The following is a 26,052-nucleotide window of genomic DNA, read 5'->3' as shown; positions in this document are numbered from 1 at the left end:
CCTTAGACATCACTTTGAACTCTCATGGCATCAAAGGGAATGTAACAAACCATGACAAGCAACTTAAAAGGAGAACAGGCCAGAAAATGACAATTGCATTTCATGACAATCTCAAGGTTTCAAATTTTATTTGTTTGTTTGTTCTGCTCTGAAATGAAACAGAAAATCTCCCAATCTTATTGAACATTTTCACAAAACAGAATGTGTTGAAAGGTATTTTCAGATGAGAAAGGTCAGGTTTATAATTCAGTGTCTCTCAGTGACTGTTGGTCTTCCCTTGAGCTCGGAAACTAGTTCTTTAAAAATACTTGGGCTTTATTAAAACAGAACTTCTCAGGTAAGAGCCTTTCATTCAAGATATTACTACTATTTCTGTTTAACATAGTTCTAAAAGTTTAAAATAGTTTTATTTGCTACTTTTATTTTTAAATCCTATTTTGCATTTTTCAGTGTGAATACTGTCTGATGGTTACAGGAGCAACATATTAGTTCAAGGTTTTTCTCCTGAGAAAATTCCTCTCTCTGGCATGAACTGGTGAACACCTTTCAGAGAGACCTTTTTGTAGCATTCCCAAAATTTGCTTCCATGCATTTTCAATCACCAAATAAACCACTGCCCAACACTTCACATCAGATTTTATAACACAGCTACTGAAAGTTGGTGTGGATCACTTTTATCTTTGAGCTCAGGCCGAGTAACTTCCAGGGCAGTGGAGGCATGCAATAAAATGGTGGAGGGTTTATTTGAAGATCAAGGCAGCACAATAATTCAAGAATATTCCAGTGTACTGAGACATGACAGATGTCTCAATAAATATAACCAAATGGCACTGTTTTTGAGGTGGACCATATGAAAAGTTCTTCTCCTTAACTTTCTCCAGTAGTCAATTTTTTTTCCCTAAAACTCTCACCAACAGAGACAAGCAACAGAGACAGCAGTTCAAGTGAGAGAAGTGACTGGAAGACCTACCTAAGAAGGTAATTGACCCAGATGATATTCTTCTCACTTGCGTTCTTGGCATTGACAGCTATGGTTGCACTAGACTGTATCCAGATATACCCTCCGTTCTTCTGCATCCAGCGGTAATACTTTGTTACACATTGACCCTTATTCAGCACTGGTGAAAAATACAAACAAAACAGAAGCAAGATATAGTGCATGTTAGAACTGTGGTAAAATGATCTTCATTGTACAACTTGACACAAGTACGAGCAGAAGATACTTATCTTCCTTTAGGTTTAATGCAGCACACCAGTGAGATGACAAACAGGATCTGAAGTTCGGTATAACTAGCTACATGTTTTACAAGTTTTTAAAGTATAATTTTAATCTGTTTTTGGAAACTCTAGTGGAAGAAGAAAAGTAAAAAGAACTACAAATTTCTTTGGTTCACAGAATACTTATTGCTGTGTGGACATTTTCAATGCACGCAATGTCAAACTGTAAAAAAAAGAAAAGGAAAAAAAGAGGCAAATTTATATTTGATTTATTCATAGCTCCTAGGTAGACCTCTTTGAGATTCTGGATATTTGAAAGGTTTGGGAAGATACTCTGCCCCTGCTGCTTTGATCATTTCTCCTTATTGCAGGCGATATCAACCACTGAACTTATACATCTGTTTCTTTGATCTTGTCAAACAGAATTTACAGTTCTCAGATGAACCAAATCTCCACTGGTCAGTGGAGGGAAAGTCTTGGGAGAATTTACTTTCTACCAGAGCAAAGTAAATCCACCAACAGACTGAGAAAGAGGCCTAAGGGAGGTGCAGAATCGCTTGGTTAGAGCCAAAGAGTGACAGCTCTCTCCGATGTTTGAAATGTGCTGGGAAACAGAGAAACAAGTAAAAGCAATCAGTAATGTGAAACGGTGTTATTAAATGCTCACAGCAAGAAGGCTTAAAAATACAGATGTTTAAAGTAATACTTCAGCCAAAATACTGCCAAGTCGAAGTGGATTTAGCTTGTATCTGATGCTTCAGTGTCAGGAGAACGGGCTGAAACGCAAATCTTTCAGTGGAAGGGAGCAGAAGTTTTAAAGAAAACCTAAACTATACAAAATCTGGGTACTATTGTTACCGGAGCGCTTACTCCCTCCTGCACTTCTCCCCGCTCCCACGAAGCTCGGTGCACTAGAGGGCACTGTGCATTCATAGACACCTCCTGCTTTTGTCATGTCCTTGTCTCCGTCTGCTAAAATGAAAAACCTCTAACTGCTGTAATAAATTTGGCTAAATTAGCTGCTAAATGGTTATCTCAAGTAATATGTATTTGCATTAATCATCTTGCTCTAAACCAGAACAAGCCAGAGTCCTAAAGACGTAGTAAATTCATATTGTCCATTTAATTACGCCTAATAAGTGCTTCATATACAATAGTTTCATGAAGCACATTTTGATTTTTTTTTGTAGAGGGAAAAGAAAAAAGTCACTTTGGAAAAGAATAAGTATTTAAGGCAGTTAAAGTTCCTGCCATAAATGTGATGAATGACACTTCGGAGATTTCAAGTTAACCAAATGTCTAAACCCCTTATTATACGTATGAATGTATCTATATCCAAATCTGTGTACAACAGATATCTACAGAAAAAGATATTGACAGAGGCAGCCACACATGCACAGATGCTTTCTTACCTTGGAGGGATCCCCCAATCCCCACTCCAATTTTTCAACTACTGAATAAAAAAATGCATGTAAAAAAGCACAATGTAAAGTGAATATAAAGTGCAAGTTAGGTCAGCTGTAATATGAACAAATATTTGTGATCTGGGTCCTGTTGTTTTTCAGCAATCTCTAGTTAACTAGGTTTGTTTCTAGCAGAGATCCATAAGTTTCCCTAAATTTTTACTTTTGTATTCCAAGCTCTAAATATTCTGCTATGGTAATTCATTGGCTTCAAACCCTCATTATATGGCAGAATAGAGATGAAATATGAACAACCGACTATGCAGCGTTTCTGTCAAACCAATGTTGTATGCCACTAGAAAACAATCTCACATAAATTAGCCCAACTTTATCAGTTACGAAGAATAAAGGCAGAAAAGTACTGCTGTAAGTTCTGATTACGGTAGACTCCCATCTCAGTAAAATAGGACATTCAAAATAACCTGCTTACAGCTGCCAGTAAAACTGATATGCCTGGAAGTCTGGACTGATATTGGCTCCTTTCTGGAAACCTGAACACTCACAGGCGCGTGCAGAAACCAGTAAAATCTATCTGCATTTGAATCTACTAATTATACTGTCGTCTTCTTTATAACAGTTTTTATCTGAGGAATTTACCATGCTGTACAAATACCAAAGGATGAATCCTCACAACTGCCCACAAGCGCATTTGAAAGTCAAGATACCAGGTGAGTCACTAGCCAGTGACTGAAGAGCACACTGCAATTCTGCACAGTGATAGCTATGAGGACCCAGATCCTCCAGCTTTTTCAGTTCATTTCATCCTAGACAATCCTTCCTCCTTCAGTACCTTTTACATTGGTTGTTGCACCACTGGAAAAGTCTATGTCATGAGCTTAACAGAGCATTCATTTCAGAACTATGGAAAAAAAAGGGAAATTAAAAACTTGTAAGTTATTTTTGGAGGAAAAGGTGCTTGCTTTTTCAAGAAGGAGAATTCAGTGCATCAGAGTTGCATACAAACCAGCTACAGTCAGAGTTCAGGCTCCAAAATTACTATACATCCAAAGAATATTTGAAATACTTTCTTGAAAATGAGCTTTCCATGAAGTTCATCTACCTGCAAATTCTCACTCGCTATGTGGCCAGCTCAGATATATTACCACATACACAGGATTTTCCTTCCTGCATCTGTCTAAAGCACGTTTCATATGAGAGATTTGTGGACCACACTCTGAAGGAAGTCCCACGATTCAATATAAAAATTCTCTCTGTAAAGAGATTCTCCAGCAGACCAGCTGTGCCGTGCTGCTAAATCTGGTTCTTACATCCTTTGAGACTGCAACTAGGCACCTCCAAGCCAGTTTTGAAAGCTCGCACTATAGCTCGGGAAGACATTTCTCAATGTGATGAAAGAGAAAGAATGAAAAAAAATTGAAATGTTTTCTAATTTACAGTATTTTTTAACTCTTGGCATTGCCAAGTTGAAACTTGGAAATTAGATGAGAATTTTGAGAAAACAAGCAACCTGGAAGGGCACATCAGGAAAGGAAATCTATCTGGTTTATTGATAACCTAGTGTTACTGAGTAAAGCCCAGTTTCATTTTGAGGATCTTCAGTTTGCAGGAACAGGGAGTCCATTAATAAAGCTACTCATTTTGAGAAAAAAAGAAAGTAAAGAATTAGTCCACCCTAAGCTCTGCTTGTGAAGTTATCTTTTTTTACTATCAACAGACCACACATTTCAGCTTAGCATAAACTTCTGAAAAGTAATGCCATGTGGACCACATCCTGAACTCATTCAGACTGTACTTAAGGCAAATCCCTTACTGAGAATCAGGGTTCAGCTCTGTATTTTTGTACACTGAGAAATGCAGAGAGTTTTAAATTTCTATTTGTATTATAGATGGAGTACCCAGTCTGGCAGACAATGCAGTACAGGGGAAGGTGAGACTTGTGACCACATCGGTGGGGTGGCTCATGTGACTGAAGTTACACGGGATTATGCAGGACTGGGTGTATCAGTCCATTTGTAAGAATAGCAGGGGAGGTGACTTCTCTTACAGGCTTAGTTTCTTCTGCTAACCAATGTATAAGTCTCCAAGATGTTAATGGGAGCTACCAGTTTAAAAGAAAGAGGAAAAAAAATGCCTTGTTACTAAACCATATTTTGTGGAAATACAGAGAAATCTTTCTAACACTGGATTTCAGCTTCATAGCCGTCAGGAACAATCTTTACAATGAGTATAACTGTGAACAGGAGAATGAAACAAATCTTAAATACTAGGAATAGGATGACAAATATATTTGTATATATATACACACATATATAAACCCTTTAATTAAAGGGAATAATTGAGGGTTAACATTTTAAAACTGGTGTCCTTTATGTTAGCTGCACAGATATATTCCCTAAAATGGTGGATGCTAAACTTGACTAAAATTTGCTGAAACGTTACCTAGTTACTCAATTTGAATTCAGTGGTTAGCATGCAAGAAATGCACAGTATGTCATGCTGAGAACTAAAAAAAAATCTCACTTATTTCTCAAAGTATGAATATATTGCTATGTACACAGTTCCCAACAGAGGGATTTCAGTTTTCCTTGGTAGCTTTGCACACAGCAATATTCTTGTAGCAGTGGAGTGAAGGAGGCGGGGGGGAGAAGAAGAAACAGTCAGTGTTCTTTGCAGGAACCTGTTTCTGTTAGAAAATCAAAATAAATCAGTACAAGTTTGTCTTCAGAAATATGGTTACAAAAAGAAAAAGAACATAGTTTCTTCCTGTAAGGCCGTTCTGAGAAATCAAAGCCAAAGCTTCTAAATAGTGAGTTGTGTTTTAAAAGAAGGAAGTAGCTTAATTCAGCTTGAAGAGGAGATGAAGAAATGGTGTATCAAAAGCAGTCTTTTAGCGAAGTCTCTTACAAAAGGACATTTTACCCATGTGCATATGCATTTAAAAGCTACACTATGTTGCGTATTCAGGTAAGTATTGAGTAAATAGGAAATGATGAGATCATCTTACATATTCACACAGCTTCACAAAGAGGCTCTTTATAATTGGTGAAAATATTGAGGTTACATCTGCTGTGCTATTCACCCTTCTCCTTGAAATACCTTTATCAATGACTGGATGGTATTGATACTGAATTCCCCTTGTGATAAACTTGTAAGAATATTTTTAATTTACTGCATGAGGATGAAAATGCCATACTTAATACCACAGTCGGATACTTCGCTGCAGCCACAAGTACTCTTTCTACATTCAAAAAACTGGCAGACGAAACATGAAAAGGAATACTGACTCTTTAATCTCCACTTCTCCACCTAAGGCCCAAGGCAAGCTGACAGGGTAACTTCGTTCTGGAAACAGAGGGGTTTTTATTTTTTTAAATTCTGGATTACTTTTTCTTCTGCTTTTGAAAACTGTGGGCTATAGGGGAATGAACCTGGCATAGACTTAAAACAAGAACAAGTTTCTTTATCTGAAAAGTTACAGTCCTTGATGCTTACAGGAAGGTCATTTTCAAAACCCACAGGAAAAATAGCATCACAGCCAGAAAGAGTGCATTAAGTGCCTTATTTGCTTGTAACAGAGACAGTTTTTCATTTATAACAGCTCCGAGGATCAAGCGAGCCTTTGATGTTGTAAGGACTTTTCTATAGATTTTGCAATTAGTGAGTTAGATGTTTTAAATAGTAGGTATCCACAAACTGGATTTCAGCAATGAAAAAAAGTACTGAGCAATATTTAGCAATGTTAAATGATGCTTGTTACTTAAACAGAATTACGAGCTAGATGATAGGAGACCTGTAGACATTCTGTGAGGAAACGTGTGCCATGTGTAGAATTCTCCACAAACACTTTGATTTTGGATTTACTACACAGGGTGGGGTGGGGTGAGAAGGAGGGGATGTAAGCCAGGACAGCGTGCAAATGCATTCTCTGTCCCCCAGGCCAAAAGTGTGGCCTCCACAGCTTGGGGAAGAATGCCACCTTCTCATCACAAAAGTCCCCATGGGGGTCCCGTTGCTCTACCTCCCCTCGTTGTAGACAGTTGCTTACCAGCCCTGTGTGACTTACAGTATCTCAATAGAGTTCTCTTAAGAAAAACAGAAAGATGATAACTGTTTACAAAAATATCGGTTCTGTGAGGCTTTAGAAAGCTGCATTTTACCCATATCTTGTGACAGGAGAAAGCCCTGAGTGCTGGACAGAGAACGTCTTTTTTAGGTTTGGGTAGAATGCAGTGTATTGTGTCAGTAACACTGACTGAGACTTGGCTGCTATCGTGATATGAGTATTAGACAGTAATAATTGCTGGCTTCTAAACATAAATTCATCTTTTCCGAAGTCAAGCAGGAAGTAGCAGGTCAGATTCATGAAAGAAAACTGTACCTCACTGGTACCCAAACTCCCACCTAACTTCTTCATTCACCTGGGATAATTCTTTTAAGCATATGCAGTCACTCTAAAAATGCTAAGTGTGGCAATTGATTCATTGCTTACTTCTGCAATATGGAATACTGTTCAGTCTTCCAGTGTAGGGATGTTACATACCTGACAAATTAGGCAAAAATAAGGATCAACAACCTTGCAGGAAAAAAATAAAAAGCCTTAATCAACCATTTAGAAAAATGGGAAAGCTTAAGAATCTTTAAAAACTAAGCATTTTTTTCTACCTCACTTTGCAGAAAAGTAAATGTTAAAAGTAGTCTGAGTCAAACTGTTAAAAAAATGAGGATTCATATGAGGATCAAAGTTTGTAGGTTAAAGTCATCACTTGCAAAATACAGTGAGGAGAGTCTTGCATGCTAAATGTCCAGCTAGAGAAGAAAAGTGACTCCAGTGAAAATAGTTTGGAAAAACGTTCAAGGGTTTTGTAATGTGTCCTAATCCCAGGACAGTGGTACTCCAGCCCTCTGAGTATTCCTAGCCTCTGCTAGAGATTCTGCCTTCATTTGATTCCAAATTATCTCAGATAAGGACCAGGAAGATGTTTGGTTTAAAATCAACCCTATGTTATCAGTTTACATGATGTCAGTTCACAGCAGCAGTACAAATTCATTAAAACCCAGCAAAACCAGAAAAAAAAATTATTTCCCAGCACCAAGCACAAATCATCATCTCCTACTTGAACAACAGAGACACTTTTCTTCCTCTCTCCCTTTCATGGTGGTTATAACATACCATTTGCCCATGGTCCATCGTTTAAAATTACAATTTTATAATTATGTTTAACAATAACTATTAACAAGAACCTATAATGCTAATTATAATATATAATTCAATAGATTCACTTTTTCATGGAAGCTTACAGCATGCGTATCAGAAAACATTTCTGTTGTTTCTATAGATAAAAAAGATATAAATAAACTAACTCAAGAAGTCTGTTAATGATAAACTGGTTTGAAAAATGAACACTAGATTTGTCTACCTAGGATTCTCTAGGTTTTTTTCTCTCTTTCTTAACTTTTCTTTTCCCTCATGGTCTGTCTGCCTCCCCATGACTTTTAAAACTGCAATCCTGACATAAAGTGATTTCCTTCTGCTAATATTGAAACGGTCGTTTAGAAGCCCAAGCCTGCTTTGAACACCAACTTCAGAAGGAACTGCCATTATCATTAATGAACTCTCTCCGTTCAAACTGGAGGGGAAAATGAAACCCCAGATCCAAATTTTGCCCTCAGCTACTAAAACGCAACATCAGAAGAGAAATTTGGCCCTGCTTGCTCAAGAAACTGAAATCTGTCCTCCATCTCTCCACTAATATTAATGTCCATCACATGACAATCTATGTAAGATTAATGACTTTAGAACATAACCCTTTCCATGCCAAATGTACCAGCAGACTATACACAACTGTATCTCCTACAAATAGGAGAAAAGACAGAAGTTTCACAGAAGCAGACTGGCAGCAAAATTCATTTTCTTTTTTGACTTTCATAGGTTAGAGATGGTTTGTTTCAAGGGACAGGATCCCTTTAAACATGCTTTCATTTCTGAGATGAGAGTCCCTGTTTGGGTAGCTGGACTGAGTGAAATGAGTGGTTTTCTCAGCCTAATCTCTAGAGGAAAGGGATCCACAGCACAGTGTCATAGTGGCACAGCACAACTGAATGTTCAAACACCCTTCTAACCATCACAAAGATTCATCACTGTCTCACATTTGGCAGTAAACTATACATTAGACATTTTTAAAGCATATTGTCCCTTTATACCAGATGAGTTGTAAAAAGAAAAGAAAAGGAAACAAAACAAAACTTTCCACCTTTCTCCACAAGCCTTAAAAAGATAGCTTAGCACTAAGCAAAAAAAAATCCCTTGTAAAAATAAAAATAAAAGAACTTCTGAATAAGTAAGCATCTTATGATTTCAGAACCAATACCTAGTAATCTGTGGGTATTGGGTACAAAGACTTCAGATGTTTGGCAGGGCATTCCCAAAAGCCCACTGAGCCAAAGTCCCAGACACCAGCCCACTCACTTTATGAGTTATTAGATACCAAAACCAACATTGATCCACCACTGGCCACATCACTCATGGATGGCAAAGCCACAAGTGATTTATGCAGGTTCTTTCAAATGAGTACTAATAAGACCTATTGCCACACCGTCACATATCTGATATATGCTACACATTTTACTGATACTATTTTCATATCCTTCCCGCTTTGAAAACTGTCTTCCTTGGAGACACAAGGTCAACAGTCCAGACCTTTGAAAAAAAAGGAGAGGAAAAAAACCAGTAGCACTAATGTGTTTCTAAAAATCTGGAAAGATCTGCAACAGTTTCTTCATACCTTCACGTAGTGATGTTTTAGGATGGAGCATTTCACAGCCTAGTAAACTACAAACAAAGTCCTTAATCCGTCCTTGGATTTTCAATGGAGCAACACTGTTTCTGACTTAGACTACAAGGTGATGAACACTCTTGGTTTCAGTAATCTTGGAGCGAACCTCAGCAATGAAGGTAAAAAGATATGTGGCTGAAGTACTTTTCCCCTTCATTTTTAAGATGGCATACATTTACATTATGCAGCAAAAGTCACCACAGAAATAGTTTAGTGGACAGAGTGAAGGTGAAGCTGCTGGAGGTGCACAGTAAAACCTTTTATTCCCATGGCTTTATAATTTATCATGTGCTTCTGCAATCTATCACAAGAATAATATCAAAGTATAAATTCATCTTTGCAGTTGGAAATTTTGAGCACAAAGAGACTTTAAAAAAAATAAAGAAAATGATTACAGGAGTAACTGGAAAACCAGAGGTTCCCAGCAGAAGTCAGAGCTCAGCCTTCACTCTATAGCCCCTTAATGCAGTAGCTGTACTTATATGGCTAGTACTATATCAATTTTTAATGTAAAAAAAAAAAGTAAATTTCAACTGACTATGAGCTGCAGAAGACTTACAATGGAGAGCTTACAAACTGAAATGGGAATGTACTAATCAGTACTGCATTAGATTTAATTTGAAGATGAAATAGCAGCAGGAATTAAGTTAAAGGGTTATGCAAACTATATATGAGGCATCTTGCAAAATAACTGTATATTGCTAAGCTAGAGAAGGCAAAACTCTGCAATTAAGTTCAGCAGCTAATGGTTTAAATAGCTTAAACGTTTAACTTTGTAGAGTTTTCTGGTTTGTTTACTATCCAAAAGATCTGATGCTTCTGATAAACTCTTTTATATATTTACATACAGAAAACGTGTCCAATAGCACACAATTTGCACGTGAAAAACTTAGCCACAAAATATCATGAAGATTAGAAATTTATCAGGATTTAAAATTATATCTGAATATTTATAAGGATAATTAGAATACCAAATATTACAATAGTGACACCCGTCCTCCACAAGCAGAAATGTAAGCAGTGGTATAAATTCTCATCTTTCAAGGAATGAACCAACCATGACTTAATAGTGTATTATGGAATAAACAGGGTGCAAGGTGTACATAATTGCATATTGCATAGTGTTTTCCCCCTTCTTTTAAAGTAACTGATTTTGGTCAGAGAGCAGACAAAGAAATTAAGCTAGATAGACCAGCACCTCTTATAACCCAAAGAAGCATTTGCAGGAGCAAACACAACATCTGCAGGATTTCAGGGCATGGCTAAAAGACATGAAACATACACACTCTTGGTTAGGTTCACATCTCTTAAAATTCATTAGGACTGAAAAATGAACACTAGGCATGGGCTAAAACCGAAGTACATGATCCTTTTTTCACTTGTATGAATCAAAAAAATGTTTTCTTTATATGCTTCTGTTCCTTCTAGTTGCTTATCTCCTGTTCCCTCATCTCGCTCTATCACCATTATCTCCTGTCAAAAGGACATAAGAATGACAGTCTCCAATGCAGAAATCTTTGCTGGCCCATAGTATGGACAGAGGGGAAGATTTGTGCAGGTGGTCAGACCAACACTTCTGCTATACTTTGAAAATAAGATACACTAGACTGTCATCAGGATGCCGGGCGGGCTTGGTTTAAGAATTAGCTAAACACCAGACATTCTATCAGCGTAATTTAGAATCAATCTTGCTTTTTAGTGATGATAATAAACTTGTACAAACATGAGATTCATTTGTATATTTTAGCATTTTATTTCAGTCTCAGAATGCAAAACCTGACATTGGAATCAGTTTGATTTTTTTGGTGATTGAAGACATTAAGCACTACAAGAGCATTGAAATTTCAATCTGATTAGGATAAAAATTCCTTGGGATCAAAACACTTCTTTTTTTCCCCCTACAGTTTTACTAATTGTGTGCTACTTGACATTGCAGAGTTATTCCACAGCATGATAGCAAAATATGTGAAGTGTATTTTAGTGTTAGAAAGTATCAACTCATTCTATTTGTTTTTCATGTGTTTGAGGTTAAGAGAATAAAAAATTATAACTGATGTGCATAAGTTAAAAGGGTTGGTTCGACTACAGCTGGTAGGCTAAACCACTAAGCAATATTTTGTACAGCAATAGAATTTTTCTACTGAACATACATAAAAGAAATCATGAATATATAACTGATTTAAAAGCAGACTGAGGGGGTAATATCCCTTGAAAAATAGGGGAGCCATGAAAAAGGTGAATGTGGAATAGTTTATTTTCAGAAAGACTGGATTATTCTAACCACTGGAAACCAGATAATGTAGATCAGCGGGAGTGCTACCAAACATACTCATCAGAGACCTTTGCTTTATGGGAAATGAACTGCCCTGGCTCACTGTTCCTGAGGAACTGTATTTCTTATAGCTGTAAATCAAATCCTGAAGAAACAGGATGATATTTTCTAAGCAATAGCTGAGGACAAGAAGTATCTTTTTTTCGTCAGTGTCAGGTTTCTGAATTTAGACCTCAATTACGATTCCAAAATGAAAAAGCATGTATTATATACTAACATATACGTGTGACAGTGTTCTTACAAGCAATATATTAATTTTCAAATGGTGGCATATTGTCCTATAAGTGTCCAAAAGTACATTCATGTTGCCTTCAGAGGTCTTGCTTTTATCCTTCCTTGCTGCATTTTTAACGACCTTCATTGAACAGTAACATCAAGTACTTGATGTTCAATGAAGATCACTAATTTTTTTCAATTAAATGGAAGATGTATACTCCTACAGCATATGACATCCATTCATTCTAGCAAGAAACATACTTCTTAAATCAAAAGGAGATGTTCTAGACCTCTGTATAACTGTCAACCAAAAGGAAGCACATATGCACAGCATCATACTCCAGAGAGCAGCGAGTATCAATTGCCCTTGCTGAGCTCTACAGACGGTGCTAAGACCTGATACAACAGTAATTTTATTAATGTGCTTGATTTCTGATATTGCTTTGACATAAAATGTATCCTGCTAGCTTTAAGATCAGGGATATTTTCCTGTCATTGGAACAAGGGCAGTTCTACCCACGCAGGGACTCATGGCTTGGTGAAAGTGTATGAACTGCCCTATGCATGACAGGCAGTTCAGCCCTGCGATGTTTCTATGCAGAGGTAAGTAAAAAGAGAGGATCCAATCACCTTCCCCATTCTTACAAGTGGTAAAGTAGAACCGAAGGCACCAGGGGTCTTTCTAGGGTGTTAGTTCTAGATGCATAACTATGAAATGTAAAACATTCAACTTCAACTCTTTCATGCCACATATCCTAATGAAGAGCTCTGTTACACAGAGCTAGGATTAGAGACTGTATCTGAGCCAGGGTACAGCTAGACTGCAATTTTTGAGGGCTCAGTTTCAAACACAAGTTGTTGCAGCTTAGCCAGTTGCTGTGTGTCAGCTGAGCCAACAGCTGAGCCATGATGCTGGATGGTGTACAGGCTGTTAGACTAGAGAACATTTTAACTATAGTCCCTGTGAGACAGACTTATGATAAGTGATGTCTGTCAGGATTCAACCAGCAATTTGTACAACAAACACAGTGAAGATGAACAAATGAGAAGTTTCCCAAGCTTTTGAAACCATGAAACACTATAAAATGGGAAACAGATTAATAATGTAGTATTGTAACACCAAGCAACTGGCTGGGAGATTTGTGAAAAAGCATGATCACTGAAAATGTAAATGAAACAAGATAGAAACAATATCCCTAAACTTTTAAATTTCTGTTTGAAAAAAATTGATGCTTCAATAACTTGTGAGATCACCACTATGTATTACTGTGTTGGAATAAATGCAGGCATATGTAGAGTGAGAGTATGAATGTTGTTTTATTAATCCACAAGGGCATCAAGCTATAACTAACATAAATCTCTAAGTAGAAATCTTGACCCCGCTGAAAGTAACGGAATTTTTGCTATTTACTTCACTGGGGTCAGAATTTTAGTCCATATAAATTTGCTTTTTTAGGGCATAATCCCTATGTCCATTGAAGCCAATGAAAGCTTTTCCATTGACTGCAACTGACCTTTCATTAGGGCGGCAGTTCCCTTACAAAAGGCTGTTGTCACTGCTATAGTCCTGCAGACCTTCACCGTCATACTTGTTATGGTCACATTCCTGAAACTGCTTTTGTCTTCGTTTAGCTGAGATAGTGTTAACAAGGCCTGTTTTTCAAAGTTTCTAATGGGATGCTATGATCTGAAGCCATCAACAGCTCTCTTGATTTTTTCTGTGTGATTTTGTGCAACATTTTCTTCTTTGCTTGTTTTCCTCTTTGATGTCTTTGAATAACCTGGATGAGAAGGCAGGACGTACTGGTCTTACTTCTTCCATTTTTTTTCCTGATATGTTGTCAGAGAATAGGCAGAGTAGCAGTTTTATTTGTGTTTCTTTTTACTCTTAGATCTACCATTGCAATTTGGGATTCTTCTTGTTTTAATCTTTAAAAATTATTTTCTTTCCCATAAAAATCTATCAAGATTTTTAGCTGCATTCTGCAGTCATCCATCAAACACAACCTTTTCGGTTTGCTGCTTTCTCAAGTCCTGCTGCTTTTCAGTAGGGCTTTCTAACCATTACTTTAGCTTCCAGCCTCTCTTCAAAATATTGCATAATATTGCTCTTAATTTTCCACTGTAATCACAAGCTATTATTTTCTATGTTGTACTGGCAAATCTCCTGCATTGTCTATTTTGGGGAACTACAGTTCTGCTGGGTTTTACCTTCCACAGCCAGCGTCTGCAAGTTCCTGAATTTTAGCTCTAATTTTATTGTCACTAAAGCAGAAGGATTTCTCTTTCTAGTTTGGTTTGAACTTGATTTTCTAGGATGGACAAGTTGCTACGAAGTGTTTTGGGGTTTTGCGATTTCTCTCTCTTGGTTTTACTACAAAGTTTTTTTCCAAATGCTAGAAAAGTCGAGCATCTCTCTGGACAAAGATATGAACCACTTCAGCTTCTGCAGGAGTTATAATGGGTGGGTATACTTCCTGAGCTGTTCCCAAGCCTACTTTAAACTTGAAGATCTTTCATCCAGAGCATGAGTTTGAACAACACAAAAAGACAAATGCAAAATCCAGTACCTGGGATGGACTGATTCCCTGCAATGGTGCAGGCTGGAGACTGACTGTCTGGGTTGTTGGTTTGCGGAAAAGGACCTGGGGGTCCTGGTGGACAGTATGCTAAGCATGAATCAGCAGCGTGCTTTATGGGCTGTACTAAAAACTGTATAGCCAGTAGATCACAGAAAGTCATTATTCCCCTTCACTCATCACTCTAGAGATTGCATCTGGAATCTAATTTTAGGCTCCCACCACAGGAAATACATTGATAAACTTCAGTGAGCTTAGCAGAGGTCTGTCAAGATAGTCAGGGGCTGGAGTACTTGCCCTGTGAGGAAAGGCTGCGGGACCATGCTTGTTCAGCCTGAAGAAGAGGTGGCTTCACGGGGACCTAATAGCATATCTGTGAGGAGGTTACTGCAAAGATGGAGCCATGAGCTGCACAATCAAAACAGGGAAATTCCAACTGGATAGAAGGAAAAAAAAAATCACTGTGAGGATAATTAAGCCCTTATTAAGGATAATTGGAATGGGCCACTTAGAGAAGTTATGGGAAGTCTGACCTTGAAGGTTTTCAAGATCAACTGGACAAAGTGCTAAACCAGTTGTTTTGAATCAGCGCTGATCCTGTTTCGAGCATGAGGTGGGACTAGGTGATGTCCCAGAGTCCCTTCCAACCTGAATGATTCTATGAACATCATGTTCCTATAAGCCAAGAGAACAACAATACATAGAAGATGTAACCAGCCTCATCTGTTGGAAAAAAATTAGCCTAGCAAGAATAATTATGCCTTAGCCACACAGCCAAGTTTGGAACCCCACTATGCTGGATGCTGGTAGCAGGAGAAAGTCCCTGTGTTTATAAAGCTTCCAATCCAATCAGCTAAACTGGACATACAGTGAGAGCAGGAACACAGCAAGGTAAAGTGATTTTTCTAGAAGTCACTCCTGCCTCCAGGGTCTCCTGAGTCCTAGTCCAGTGCTTATACACTGGACCACACTGCACTCACACTGTCTGCACAGGTCTCTAAGTTTTCTGAAGACGAATGTTTCATAAAGCATATTCTATTTCAGAGAGAAGTGGTCATTCAGAAGATTAAGGTCTTTTTCAAATGGGATCTTCATCTCTGCCAGGTGGTATGTTAAGTCTGAGTCATAAATATCTTTTATTTCCTTGGTCAGATAGTGCAGTGGAAGTGCAACTTGTCATTTTTGACTTCCAGTTTCAAGAGCACCAAGTAAGTTTCTGAATTTGTTCCTTCATTTCTGAGCAACTGACACATTCTCCTGGATATTAAATGCTCAAAATGTAAATGATGCAAAATTACTTTATTTATAATTTTGGATAGTGTTTTGTTTTTTTTTTCCACAGAAATGTATCTAACCTGACCTTCTGATGGCAAATTCACTTTACCTTCTAGAAACTTCAGGGACTATTTGAAAGCTTTACAGAGCTTGATACTGTTGTTGGCTGCCATATATTATCATAGAAGCTGTTCCTGTTCTGCTTTCCAGTTGCAGTTATCCTCCTATTTTCCCTTGCAGATCAAGCAAGGTACTTTCAGACTGAAGATTAATACTGCATTCTATTGTAGTCATATGGTTTTGAAAAAGCTAATTAAATGTGGCTGTATTTGGGTTGCTACCCTTTTATTAGGAAATGCTAGCAGGACATGGGGAAGCAGAGTTATTCAAATCTGGGACTCTGAATTTAAGAGGCAGTTTGCAGATAGTCTTTTACTTTAAGAAAAACACACATGTCAATCATAAATGCAGTCAGTCACTGAAACTTCCTAAGAATTATCTGGCTTCACTGCAGGCACAGATAAATTAGAGATTATAGGTCTAAGTCTCTTTTCACACCAGGGTGAATCAGGAGCACCATCACTGAAGTCAACAGATCTCGACAAGAAAAAAAATTAGGCCCTATGGCTTTTAATAAGAGGAATACAAAGAGTTTAATTACAAGGAATCAAGCTGAACTTCCCCTCCCTCATACACAGACACATGCACATGCTCTCTGGTAAGGTTTGTCTCTTGTAATATTTTTGTACTTCTGTTATCCTTATCCTGATCAGATACCACCTGTGTGCAAAGAACAGGGACTCAGATGGTATAGGGATAGGGGCCATTTAGATGTTAATACACAGGGTGATTAAAACACTGCTAGAGCTGTAGCTCAGTTCTGTATTGAAAAACCTGGTAAAATCCCAAATATGTTTTTGACCTTCACGTTATGACTCAGAAATATAAAACAAAGAGAGGAGTTCATTTTCCGTGCTAGCGAGGGAGCTTCTCACCTAAGCCATACCTCTCTGAAGGAGTAAAATAATGCATAGCATGTGTAAATGAACAGATGCTGGAAACTCTGGTAATACAAATATAATTTTTTATTTCCACATATGTGAACAATCTTACATGTCTATAAAAAGAATTGAAAATAAATCATACAAAAATTTATATTTGAGCCACCCTCTTTGAAACCTTATGACAGTTTTCAAGATGCAGGTACAAGATGAAGACCCCAGTCATGGAATATAAATAATAGTTCAGGAACAATCAAGTGTCGTACCAGTTTATTTTGACAAAAATGGGAATACTTACAGTCTAAGTGACTATGTCTGATGCCTTCCACATCTTCAGCGTGAATGAAGTGGTAACATCTCTTTCCAACGATATCTACAGGGGTCAGATCCATATAATCACTAATCCTAAAAAGGAAAAAAAATACAGCCTATAATTCAAGAAGGAAAAGAATACAATAACTGTCAGATGACTCAGAAAGTGAAAGCTGCTAAAAAGTTTTTTCACCACTATAGTAATTTGAATGGAATATCTGTACAAACAAGACACATCCTTAAAGAAAAAAGAAAGAAAACCTTTTTTTAAAGAAACCTTGAAATCATTTTATCCATTTAAATAAGTGGAAAGTTAAATTCTCGTGCATATTCTCCCCATAGCATAACACCAAGACAATATAATTCCATGAAATTGTAAAGCATTAGCAACAATCCAAAATCCTCATTAAAAGACCAAGATGATTCAAGGTTACATAATAAAGTAAAACCATGTTATGTTTATACCAAATGATTAGAGACACATTTCATTGCAACAGATTGGTCTTCTATTGGGTATATTCATGAAAAAGCTCTTCAACCATTTCTTGGCACCAAGTCCAAACTGATATTTCAAGGGATATAATTTAAATGCTGAGACACACAATGCCTCAGGGTGCTATCTTTTTTAGTCTAATTCATTTGGGAGCTTAGCTTTCACTCTGGGCCCTTTCAACTGGGACTTTGTTGTTTATTGCACATAGAAACTTTAAAACCTATTCTGCAGACCTTTGTGCGTGTGCGTGTGTGTCTGCGTGCTTGTGTCTGTGTGCATAAACTTCTGTCATGGAGTGTCAAGATGTCAATGTCCTTAAATGCAGTACAGAAAATAACAAAACAATTGGAAAATGCCTTGCTCACACAAGCATTTAAAAGTATGTTGGTTTTCTAGAAAGAGAATAATTTTTTAGGGTTTGAAATATGCTGCAATGATTGGGGTTAAGCCTACTTTGCAATTGTAATATATAATTGCCATCCATTTAAGGAGTTGTAAGAAACACCAAACACCTTGATATAACCAGATAGATAGTTGAAACAACTGGAGTGTGATGCTGAGGGAGGCCAGTGGGGAGGCTAAACCAGAAACCGAACTGCATAGGTCTGGGGGGTTCCCAGCAGGCAGAGGGAGCAAACACAGCCACTGGGGCCCTGACTAGCAGAGCTGTGTTTGCCTGGGTGTCTGAGGCAGGGAAAATGGGTAGACCAGAAAGACTGAAGGAGAATGGAAGCACTAGACAGCACCACAGCAGCACTCGTAGTTTGTCCCAATTTAAAAAAAAACCTAAACACAAAAAAAAATCAGGTAAAGCAGGTGGACTCAAATTTGTTAGTAAAAATTGTCAAATCGAGTTTAGCACAAAACCCAACAGCCTTCTCCCACTTTCATGACAGAGCATGTTGAAGGATGTGCACTTTCAAACAACTGCCTAGTAGTCACAGCACTTAACCAAATGTGGGATATCCATCTGGGGATACTATCTAATGTTTAGCACAAACCACAGTTGAAAAGCACCTCTCCTACCTTCTCAGAAAGGACACAATTAACCAGGATAAAGACAAGCCTGGAATGGTGGCAGTGGGACTCCCTATCCCTCCTGCTGAGTTCCTCCACTTTGGTTGCACGGTGAATTATGGGCTGGGAAGCAAAGGACCAGGGATCTCTCCCTAGTGATAAGAAACCTCACCAGAAGGAAGGGAGTCTGAGATTTAAAGGTTCCTGTCCCCTGGACTGTATATTATCTTCTTATACCAAACTAAGTGTATAAACAGTCCATGGAGCAGCAACCAGAACTCAAGTCTCTCCCCCTCCCATGTCTACACTCTCCTCACTGGCACACTTTGCTGTCTCTTCCCTGGCCCAAGAACTGTGTGCTGTGTGTTAGGAGGTGGCTCTGCTTCAAGATCAGGGAGAAGAAATCCAACCCTGCCCAGCCTAGTAGAAAGGGGCAATCTCCAGGCAGGCCACTGCCCTGTGATGTACCCAGGCTGCGAGTGCTACAGGTCACAGGGCTAACACGGAAGATGATCATTCTGCTTCCCCCTCTGGTAAATTTGACCCAGCTCTATTTTGTTTCTCTTCAGCAGCGTGTTTGTGTAAAGTCTTCACAGATAAAAATGAACACAGCAAGGCGACTGTGGAAGCAGATTCACAATCCCTTAAGTTTAAGGATAATATTAAGAAAAAGCCGTTTCAAACAGACATATGAAAGACATAGAATTTTTTTTTGATGAAAAAAGTTGAAGAAGAAACAAAGAGAATATGCAGATGTAAGTGATGATCACTGGCAAGCAATGACACCAAAACCAGAAGCAAAAGAAATTACATCAAATACGACACTCATGCTTATAACAAAGGTACCAAAGATGGAAAAAAAATAATTCGTATGGAGAAAAGAACGAAATATTATAGTATATTTTAGAGCACTAGTTAGGAGGCAGATCTGGTGGCTCCCAAGCCCTTTGACAAAATAAAGCAACAGGTTGATGGGTAGGAATTTGGTTCTGCTGAATACAGAGACCTGATCCTGTAAACCATAAGCACAGGCTTACATTTGAGCAGATCAGTGGTTCCAGTGACTTACAGGACTGTTAACATGATTGAAATTTAAAGGTAGGTATATGGTATAGTGCTTTGCTGAATTAGGACCAAATTGTGCACACATTTGTAGGCTTTAAGCTCTCTACACAAGACTGCTTCTGCATATCTGAAGGAACTATTGGCAACAACTGTCACGGCCAACAGGTCAAACTTCTTGCATTTGGAAAACACCATGTTCACTGGGTTATTTCTTTTGGGCATATATTAGCAGGTATGGCTATTGCAGTCCACATTAAACTGTGCTATAGGCTCTCTCTAGATGGTCTCCAACCACTAACAGTTGACACTGAAAATACACAGACTGATGCTGTACTCTAGCAGCAGCCTCTTTATTTTGCTTTTAGTTATTTATCACTGTCTAAGATAATTTGTTCTCTGCAGGTGCTTTTCTCACTCCACTGACTAATAAAGAAATTCTAGACTATTTTAGACTAGATGGTGAAGTTTAGATGACATGAAACCCACATTTGTAAAACAGACATGGATTAACATACCACATTTTAGGCAACAAAATTTTACATCCTCATTTAACAGTCTCAGAACAAAATATTGTTAGAAATAGCCAGTGCACTAGCTAACGGATCTTGTCTCAAAGGGAAGCTAACTGTTGACTAGTTTGTGCACTGAGTCCAGGATTCTGATCCAGATCTCTTCATTCAGAGGAAAGTAACAAGATGCACCCAAAGACTTGAGTAATGTCACTCCTACTCCTTGCTGTTGCAAGCAGGCAACCACTTGGAAAACTAGGAGGACTATTGATCTCACCCCTGCTGATCCAATGGTCCACTGTGAGCATTCATTTCAGTTAAGTAGCATGGCTTCTGCTCCATACTCCCCGCAGCTGCCAGTAACTCCCCATTGCTCCATAAATAGTGCTTACAGCTTCCCCAGCATCGATCCATTTTTCTCTGTTTTCATCAATGTAGTGCTTGCTTTACTGTGGCACCACAAAGAATTTCCCCTCTGCCTGCAAGTGCCAGGAGTCAAGCCCATATATTCAGGATGGGATACTTATCTCCTTTTCTATAGTCCCAGAAGAGAGATTCCAACTTCCCCGACTCGGAGAATGGCCTTGGCAAATGCCCAGATAATTCATCTGACAGCTTCAATCAGCTGCTCAGTTAATTCCTTCTCTTCTTCTGTGCCTTCCATTCCTCCAGCTTTTACAGTCATATTCTGCTTTGTACTTGCTATGAAATCCGAGTCCTGTCAATCTTACTCCATTTTCCATCAATGGAAATCCCACTGCCTCAGTAAGCTACCATTCACCTCCCAGTCCCATCAGAAGTGTTTCTACTATTTTAAATTCCTTTCATAAACTATTTTTAACATTGACACAAGGGCTTAAAACGGAACTATTGCAACATAAATTCAAGTACCATCATATGCATTCTACCCTAGCACATGAGATAAAATCCATCACAAACAAGGAAAAGCTGCTTTATAATGTTGCCTTTACCTTAACAAATGAAAAACATTAGTAATCTCAACACTTTCTTGTATAAATCAGCTGGCTTACCACAGTTTACCATGTGTTATCAGCTTTTTCTATGTGATTACCAATCAGTGCTCCATGTCTGATGCATTTCATTTTTTTCGGTGATGCCTTTCTCAGGCATTTGAAAGTTTTATTGCTACACGAATGTAAAGGAAAGGTTTGAGAAAAATGTTTAATTAAAAAAAAACATACACAATTTAGGGCTCATAAAAATGCCAAACTGACGGCAGAGAAAGTATAAATCTTTCTAACATGGCCCACAAATTCATATCATACTTGACCTGACCGAATAGTTCATTTTTCACATCCATTTGATTTCTGGCTTTTTTGTTGAGGTTGCCAACAAAGGTAACAGTAAGTGCAGGTGATTTTGTTAAAAGGAAATCTGTTCATTAGGAACTGGACAGATACCAGCAACTCATTTCACAGAGGCCATTGAAGAGCTCTGCAGATTCCAACAGATTATAAGAACCTAGAAGTTCGTTGGGTAGAGCCACAGGCAAAAACTCAGGCCAAACTTTAATACTGTTACCAGCTTTCTCTGTGACCTTGTACAAGCCACTTTCTACAGGGCAGTTTTTCTGAGCTTAAAAATAAGAATAATACATTCTGTTTTAGATAATGCTTTGGAAGTTTAGATGAAGTGTTCTTTCTAACAGCCAAGTAATATTATTATTAATACTATTGTGGCAGTTCAGCCACATGACAGCAAAGATAACCTCATAACTGGAATGCAAGATTATTTTAAATTGTTTAAGGCCTTGATTCAACAAAGCATTTGAGTTTATCCCTTTTTATAAAGTTTATATTGATGTGCTATCCTGATCATAGGTATTCCATTATGACTGAGCAATTATTGTTGCCTACATCAGAGAGCTTCCACTCTTAACTTACAAAATGACATGGCTACCGACACATGAAAAGCTTTCATTAGTCATCTTGTTTGTTCACCTTGACAAAATTTCTTTTGGCTGCATTACTTTCTTTCTTCCTTTCCAACCTTTCCACTGTACTGCAGACTTCCATCAGTGTACCCAAACTTCTTTATTACTTGTATCATCTTCCTTCTTAAGTATCTTCACTGTGCTCTAAATACCCATTCCCTAGATTTTATTTTTATTTTTATTTTTCAGGGACCTGAGGGCACAAATAAGCCTTAATGGTCTTGACCAGCGCTTCTGGGGCCTTCTCCCACCCTGCCCACAGCCCAGGACCCCATTTCAGCCCCTTAGGCCTCCCCTTACCCCACCCATGGCTCAGAACCCCATGTCAGCCCCCCTGGGACATCAGCCCCTGCCTCAGCGATGCTGCAGCAGGGCCGGTCTCCAGCTCCCACAGCCCTGCCCTGCCTGGCCATGGGCCCCACTGAGCCAGGTCCAGCCCATGTTCTGGCCTGGCCTTGGCCTGTCCCCAAGGAGGTGCCCAATGCCCAGGGCTGGGGCTGCCCCAGTGCCCCCAGCTGCCCTGCTCCCATCTGGGGCGGTGGGATGGGCACTGGCTGCCAGGCCCTGTCCCGACAGAGCCCCGTGGAGAACCCTGACGCTACTGGCACCCAGCCCCCAGGGAGTCGACAGCTGCATTTAAATCCTACCTCCCACCTTCCTACATCACTTGTTGCCACCACATCGAACATAGCCACCCCCTCAACCAACTCCTCATCACCTGTTCCCATTTCACTGCTGTCTTTCCCAGTACACCCTTAACCAATTTTATTCTACAGTTTTCCCACCTCTTATTGCAACAGATCCCACCTCTCTAGCCTACTATCTAGGCCATCTGTGCTTCTGTTCCATTAAACACTGAGCATGATGTGCTGTAATCTGCAAATTAGTTCAAAAATGGAAAACTTTAAAACTTCAGACAGAAAGACTTGTGCAGGGGAGGACGGGGGAACATAACATAGATACACAGGTCAGACTGACGTCTGTGTAGTCCCAAATCTTGCCTCTGATAGGGACGGTGAGAGATTGCAAAAAGCAGGGAGAGCTTAGAGGAATCTTTCCTGGTCTATCCTCTCCTATTCCAGTCAGATGTCCTGCAAATTATAGTTTTTAATTTACCTTTATCCTCTAAGAATGTAATGAAAATGAAGGTGATGACGATGAGAGTGAATTCAGTGCTCTCATATGACACCAGGATGACATTGCAGGAGTCACAAATTTAAAAACTTTTTGCCAAGCCCATGGAACAAAGAATACACGTAGCTAAAACAAAGAAAAAAGGAGCTAAAAGCTGTACCTATTTTCACAGTAAATGATATTGAGGTCCATATTCACGCGAGTGACAAACATGTGGCAGTCAATCCTGACTTCATTAATTGTAGGAGGTGGCAAAGCATGAGCAACGACAACAAGTCCCATGATTTGGCTGGGTACTGTCCGTCCGTGGGACAGTGACACTCTCAGACGTAACCGGCCTGTTATATGAATCACCTGGAAAATAAAAACAATAAAAGAAACCCCAGTGAATTCTAGACGCAACTGTGACAAGTTTCTTTTAAAGGATAGCATTACTATTCCCTACAGACCACTTAACACAGCCAAAAATTGTACTAAGTAACTGCCAGTATTAGTGTTAAGCTTATTAATATTGGCTGTCAACATGTCCTATATGTCCTCATGGCAAAAAAGAAGACAAGAACATAACAGGCAAATGCTTCACATTCATCAAATAAAAACCTCAGAACTCCTGTGCTTTTTTTTTTTTTGGTGTTGTTTTTTGGGGTTTTTTTGTGATTTTTGTTGTGTTGGTTTCTACAGAAAGAGAGAAGAAAAAATGAACTACAAATCCAACAAAAAAAAAAGAGAGAGGGGAATAAAACATAAATAATGAAGGTAGAAATTAATAAAATATTCATTTTATAACATTTGGAGATTGAATATGAGACAAAAAGATTGTCAGTTTTGAAACTTTTCCAGAACGGATTTAATTTACTTGTTAGTCACCTACACCATGGAGACACTGCTCACAGCCTTGAATTACTTCTTTGTGGTTGGCAATTTGAGAAGCAACAGCCTTACAAGTGATCAACGAGTTCAGCTACAGGATTGTCTTCTTGCATCCACAGCAAGCTTTTTAAGAGCTGGTAGACACGTAATGCCTCTGCCTAGTACACTATGTATGTATGGAGAGCTCTGGGGGGTGGATGGTTTCTTTCCCTATTCACAAGATAACGCCAGAAGATGCCCCGGAGATCCAACTGCACCACTGGAGAGTGAAATTCTAAGAGTGCTGCCTGAAATTGAATAACTTGAAACTCTGGGAAAAGAATACTCCACCACTTCCACTTTCACTGCTTGAGGAGTTCTGTGGATAAATACAGGAGTTGTTTTTTTCAATAAAAGAAGATAAATACAGCACCGATGCCAGATATCACACTGAAAATGGAAACTGCAGTTCCTGTGCTCATGGATAAGAGAGCCATAAGAACTGCCAGTGGCAGGCTCTCCCAGATTTTCACCCTCAGAGTGTGTTACAACATGAAGAGAAGTCTTCCAGGAGATGGAGGCCCCTTTCACTGTGATCCCAGTCTCACTACCCAGAGGTCAACAGAGATGTTGGTTGGTACCAAGTGCACTGGAGGAGGTGACAGAAATGGGAGGTAGTTATATGTCCACTGACACTCATCTCACAAAGACAGCAGTCAAACTCTTTGCTTCTGATCTGAGATTGATTGTTAACAGAAAGTGAGAGAGAAGAAAATCTTTCATTAATAAGACTGCAAACCACAAAGTGCACCCAAATTCAAATCTAATTCATGCTAGCAGATCTGTGATCGAAGCCTTAAAGTTTGTTTCTTTTTTTAATCTAATCATTAAAATACCTCCTTTCTCCACTATTTTACATTTTGACTCCAGCCAGTGTAGTGAATCTGAATGAGGAAGGTGATTAGCTACAGTGTTTGTCCATCTTAGTTGCAGGTTTCTGACCACCCACATCTGAAGTAATTATTGCCTAAACTCACACTTAATGCACCTTCCAAGGGCAAACTATTCTATAAATACTTGAAAAAGTTCCTAAAGGCAAGGATGCAAAAACACCATTTCAAACACACTTTAATTATTTTTTTCTCAAGACCTCATTAACTAATGAAGAAATAGCTAAAAGAAATAGGATTAACTTCACAGGAGGGGCAGTAATAGTATATTTTTCTCCTTCTAGCTAGGCTTGCATATACATCTGCTTTTTATCATTATCTGTCTCTTTTTATCATGCAGTTTCAGCTTACTGCAAAAACTCAAATCTGTAAATGCTTGGAAAAATGCTGATGGATAACTAGCAATAATGTGAAAATTAATCTTATACTGAACGTGCTATGCAAAAGTATTGTTCTGTTGTTTTTTCATGAGAGTCCTTATGGTAATACGTTTGAAGCTGGCACTATCACTTGAGGGAATTTTTAAGATATATCATACTTAAAAACCATTTATCTCTTCCTTGTATTTTTTGAAGCCTTCTTGTCATTTGCAGCTAAATACCAACATGATTTGTTTTTGAACAACTCTCTATTCAGTCTGTACCTCACTTTTTTTCTGATTCCTCATCTGAAATACACCTCAGATGTAGTAGTACCCCAAGAGACAGTTCCAACCTGCTAGACCCACCATATATTAACACTGTTGAATTTCAAGAGAGCTTGCTTCCAGATTCAAATTATTTAGTTTGTTCCGAGCTTTATCATGGATCAAAATGTGTTCTAAATCCCCATGTGAATTCAAATTTTAGGGGTCAGGACTCAATTGCATTCTGATTCTGTACACTGGGAAAA

General features: G+C 38.6%; 1 protein-coding gene across 1 annotated transcript in view; it reads right to left on the bottom strand.

Moving 5' to 3' along the window:
• Positions 1-26,052, bottom strand: part of NPAS3 (neuronal PAS domain protein 3) — a 640,005-nt gene that overhangs the window by 6,380 nt on the left and 607,573 nt on the right. The window contains exons 9-11 of the mRNA XM_068397366.1: positions 23,523-23,716; positions 17,177-17,283; positions 971-1,118 (exon numbers count right to left, since the gene is read on the bottom strand). Coding sequence (XP_068253467.1) covers positions 971-1,118; positions 17,177-17,283; positions 23,523-23,716 — 449 coding nt within the window. The remainder of the gene's footprint in view (positions 1-970; positions 1,119-17,176; positions 17,284-23,522; positions 23,717-26,052) is intronic.

This window comes from Nyctibius grandis, chromosome 4, assembly GCF_013368605.1.
Source record: "Nyctibius grandis isolate bNycGra1 chromosome 4, bNycGra1.pri, whole genome shotgun sequence".
NCBI classification, from domain to species: domain Eukaryota; kingdom Metazoa; phylum Chordata; class Aves; order Nyctibiiformes; family Nyctibiidae; genus Nyctibius; species Nyctibius grandis.
Note: the sequence above shows the minus strand (reverse complement) of the source record. Positions and strands in the feature narration are given on the sequence as shown.